The sequence below is a fragment of the Microtus ochrogaster genome, unplaced genomic scaffold, assembly GCF_000317375.1.
Source record: "Microtus ochrogaster isolate Prairie Vole_2 unplaced genomic scaffold, MicOch1.0 UNK103, whole genome shotgun sequence".
Classification (NCBI taxonomy): Eukaryota; Metazoa; Chordata; class Mammalia; order Rodentia; family Cricetidae; genus Microtus; species Microtus ochrogaster.
The window spans coordinates 852,677-855,955 of NW_004949201.1; the positions used below are offsets into that span (position 1 = coordinate 852,677).

General features: G+C 51.7%; 1 protein-coding gene across 1 annotated transcript; it reads right to left on the minus strand.

The window, feature by feature from the left end:
- Window positions 1-844: 844 nt before the first annotated feature.
- Window positions 845-2,876, minus strand: Eid2 (EP300 interacting inhibitor of differentiation 2). The gene has a single exon (XM_005371293.3). The coding sequence runs from the start codon at window positions 2,729-2,731 to the stop codon at window positions 2,024-2,026; it is 708 nt and encodes a 235-aa protein (XP_005371350.1). The 5' UTR covers window positions 2,732-2,876; the 3' UTR covers window positions 845-2,023.
- Between the last annotated feature and the right edge of the window lie 403 nt (window positions 2,877-3,279).

Below are 3,279 nucleotides of genomic sequence, written 5' to 3' on the forward strand. Positions count from 1 at the left end.
AATGCCACTAATACAAATCAACAACTAGAGTCAGTAAAAAAAAATTGAGGGGAGAAATGGATAGAGAATGTGGACAGTCAGCCGGGTGGTGGTGACACACACCTTTAATCCCAGCATTCGGGAAGCAGAGGCAGGCAGATCTCAGAGTTGGAGAACAGCCTAGTCTACAGAGCAAGTTCCAGGATCGCCAGGGTCAGCCTTCAGGAAGCAGAGGGCAGAGGCAGGTGGATCTCAGAGTTGGAGGCCAGTCAACTACAGAGTGAGTTCCAGGACAGCCAGGGCTATACAGAGAAACCCTGCTTCAAAAAACAACAAAACAAACCAAACAAACAAACAAAAAAAATATGTGGACAATCATGAGAGAGGAAAAGTCAGATTTTTGTGGTGCTGGGAACCAGGCCTAGAGACTTACTTTAGCATTCTAGGCAAGGGCTCAACCACTGAGTCACACCCCAGCCCCTCACTGGGGGATTCTAGGTAGGGGCTCTACCACTGAGTCACACCCCAGCCCCTCACTGGGGGATTCTAGGCAGGGGCTCTACCACTGAGCCACACCCCAGCCCCTCACTGGGGGATTCTAGGCAGGGGCTCTACCACTGAGCCACACCCCAGCCCCTCACTGGGGGATTCTAGACAGAGGCTCTACCACTGAGCCATGTCCCCAGCCCCTCAGTGGGGTTAGTGTGCTATCATTAGGTTATTCTAGGCGAGTGTGCTATCACCAAGAAAGCCCCCTTTTGATTCTTAAATGAAAATATAGCTTACGTTAAATCCTTGAAACTGATACACCCTTTTCCAGGCTGGTAATCACTAAATGTCTGACGGTTGAACACATTGGCGAGACAATCAGAAAATATCCATTTACCAACCACTGGTGGGAGTGTACAGAGATCAATCGGTCGTATCTGTAAAGTTACAAAGGCAACCTTTTGGCCCAGGACAGTCACTTCTAGAAATCAGAGTATAGACATTACCAAGAGCAAAAAGCCTAAGAAGCTAGTGAGATGAACCATCGATTTTATGGAAACTTAAAGGAAAAATAAGAAAAAAGTGGTCTATCACCATCAAGTATAAGACGTATTCCAACTTGAGAAGGTAAACATGAGAAATGAGTTCAGAACCAAAGCAGCACGGGGTGATAAAACACCGGAGATGCCCAGCAGAGGGGAAGAGGATGGGAAACGGCCCAAGCGTCCGGCATCCTTCTGGTTGATCACAGCATAGCCACAGAATGCAAACACAGCTTTAAGAAGTAAATATACTGGCTGGGAAGGTTCAAGATATTTCCTCAATAAAATCACAACATGTAAACCAAAATACGTCAACTTTGTGACGAAATAAAAAAAATATATGTGTATATATAATAAAAGTAGGAAGGAAACTGACGTTGGGGGCAGCATTAGGTATGGGGACAAGAAGGGAAGGACAAAAGACTTCAGTCTTCATATTCTTGGTGCTTATGAATAGATCACTTACAAAAAAAAAAGAAAAACTTTTGGAAAATGGAATCCAAATTCCAGAAATTTGATATGTTTGAAAACACTACTTATCACATACTATATACAATACTTATGTTGCTTGCCATTCCCAATGTCTCAGAAACACAAAATGAGTCTTAACTCTTCAGTCTCATTGACTCGGCCATGAGAGCAGTGCTCACAAAGGTCAATACTTGACATAAACTTGGTCCTGAAACCAGTTTAAACTCTCACGCTGATCTTTCTTCATCGTGGGCTCTTTTACTGGCAATTTTCTTTAAGTCTCAAAATTTTACAAAACCATCCTTTGCTCATTAACGAAGCCAGATGGATGGATGTTTTCCCTAACTCAAGAAACGTCACAGGAGTCTAAGGATGCTTTGGACATTCCCTCCCCCCAAATTTCTGACGCCTTTTTCCTCCCTCCAACGATGCAAGCTGACTATTCTCAAGATCCTTTTGACTTCCGAAAACCAAGTTGTAGGATGGGGTTTGTCTTGGATGCCGAGGTCTTCTTGATGCCGTGCCCACCCTCGCCTACCTCCTCACTCTCTATGGATGAACTTATCGCAACCCAGTTCTTCTATGAGAGGATTGATCACCTCCGACGCAGTCAGGGCTATGGTAAACGTTAAAATGTCAAAATCCACCCTCTGAGGGTTGCGCAGGTACTCTATGTCGAAGGCTGCCTCCCGGGCTCTGCAGGCCTCCACGAAGCGCCGCCGGCGCTCCTCCAGCTCCTGGATCCGGCCCGGGGCTATCGGGTAGTTCTCCAGGTAGTGGCGCAGGAACTGCTGGTAATTGATGCCCAAGACGCTGAGGGGGTGGCGGAGGCGCAGGTACGGCATCGCCGCCAAGCCGCCCGCCCTGGACCGGGGCCTGCCCTCGGGCGCCTCCTCCTCCAGCGGCTCGCCCAGCAGCCGGGCCACCTCCGCCATCCGGGCTTCCCTGGACGCCGGCGCCATCGGGCCTTCGCGGGCCGCCGCGCCACCACGGGCCGCCGCCGCGGGGGCTCCCCGGGCCTCCACCGCCCGGCCTTCTCGGGCTGCAGCTACCCGGCCTCCCCTGGCCGCCGCTCCCGGGGCTGCGGGGCCTTCCCGGGCCGCTGCCATCGGGCCTCCCCGGATCTCCTCCGGTCGCACCGGGCCCGGGAGCGCAAGCCGCCCGCCGCCTACCTCGGCCTGCGGGAGTCCGCGGTCGCCGCTCGCTGCGCCCGTCTGCTGGGCGCTGCTGACTGCGGGCAGCTGGGACATGTCGGACCGCGGGGTCAGCACTGCCGTTCGCGGAGACCCGGGAATAACGGGACGGCGAGATGCGGGGTGTGCACGCGAGGGCGCGTACACGAGCGCAGTGCGCACGGGAAAACGGATCGTGCCCCGCTACCCGCGCAGGCGTAGCTCCAACAGCGAAGCCGAGGAGCGGTGCGCCTGCGTCTCGTCCGGGCGCTTGGGGGCGAGCCTTGAGATTGCCACCTAGCGGTCAGAAGAGCCGTTGCACCCTTTCGGTTGAGGGTGGGGCTCTGTTTTATGTTCCTACCAATCTGTTTCTAATTTCAGCTTTAGTTTTTCAATTAAAGACTTTAAAAAGTCTTTAAAGACTTGTTTATTTGTATTTTATGTGTATGAGTGTTTTGCTTGCATGTTTGTAAGTCCGCCGTATGCATATAATGCCGGAAGAAGCCGGAAGAGAGATCCTCTGCTGAACCTTTACCAGAGTAGCCAGTGCTCTTAACTTTGGAGCCACGTCTTTACCCCTTGGTTTTATTTTTGAAAGAGTTTGTCACGAAGCCCAGACAGCCAAG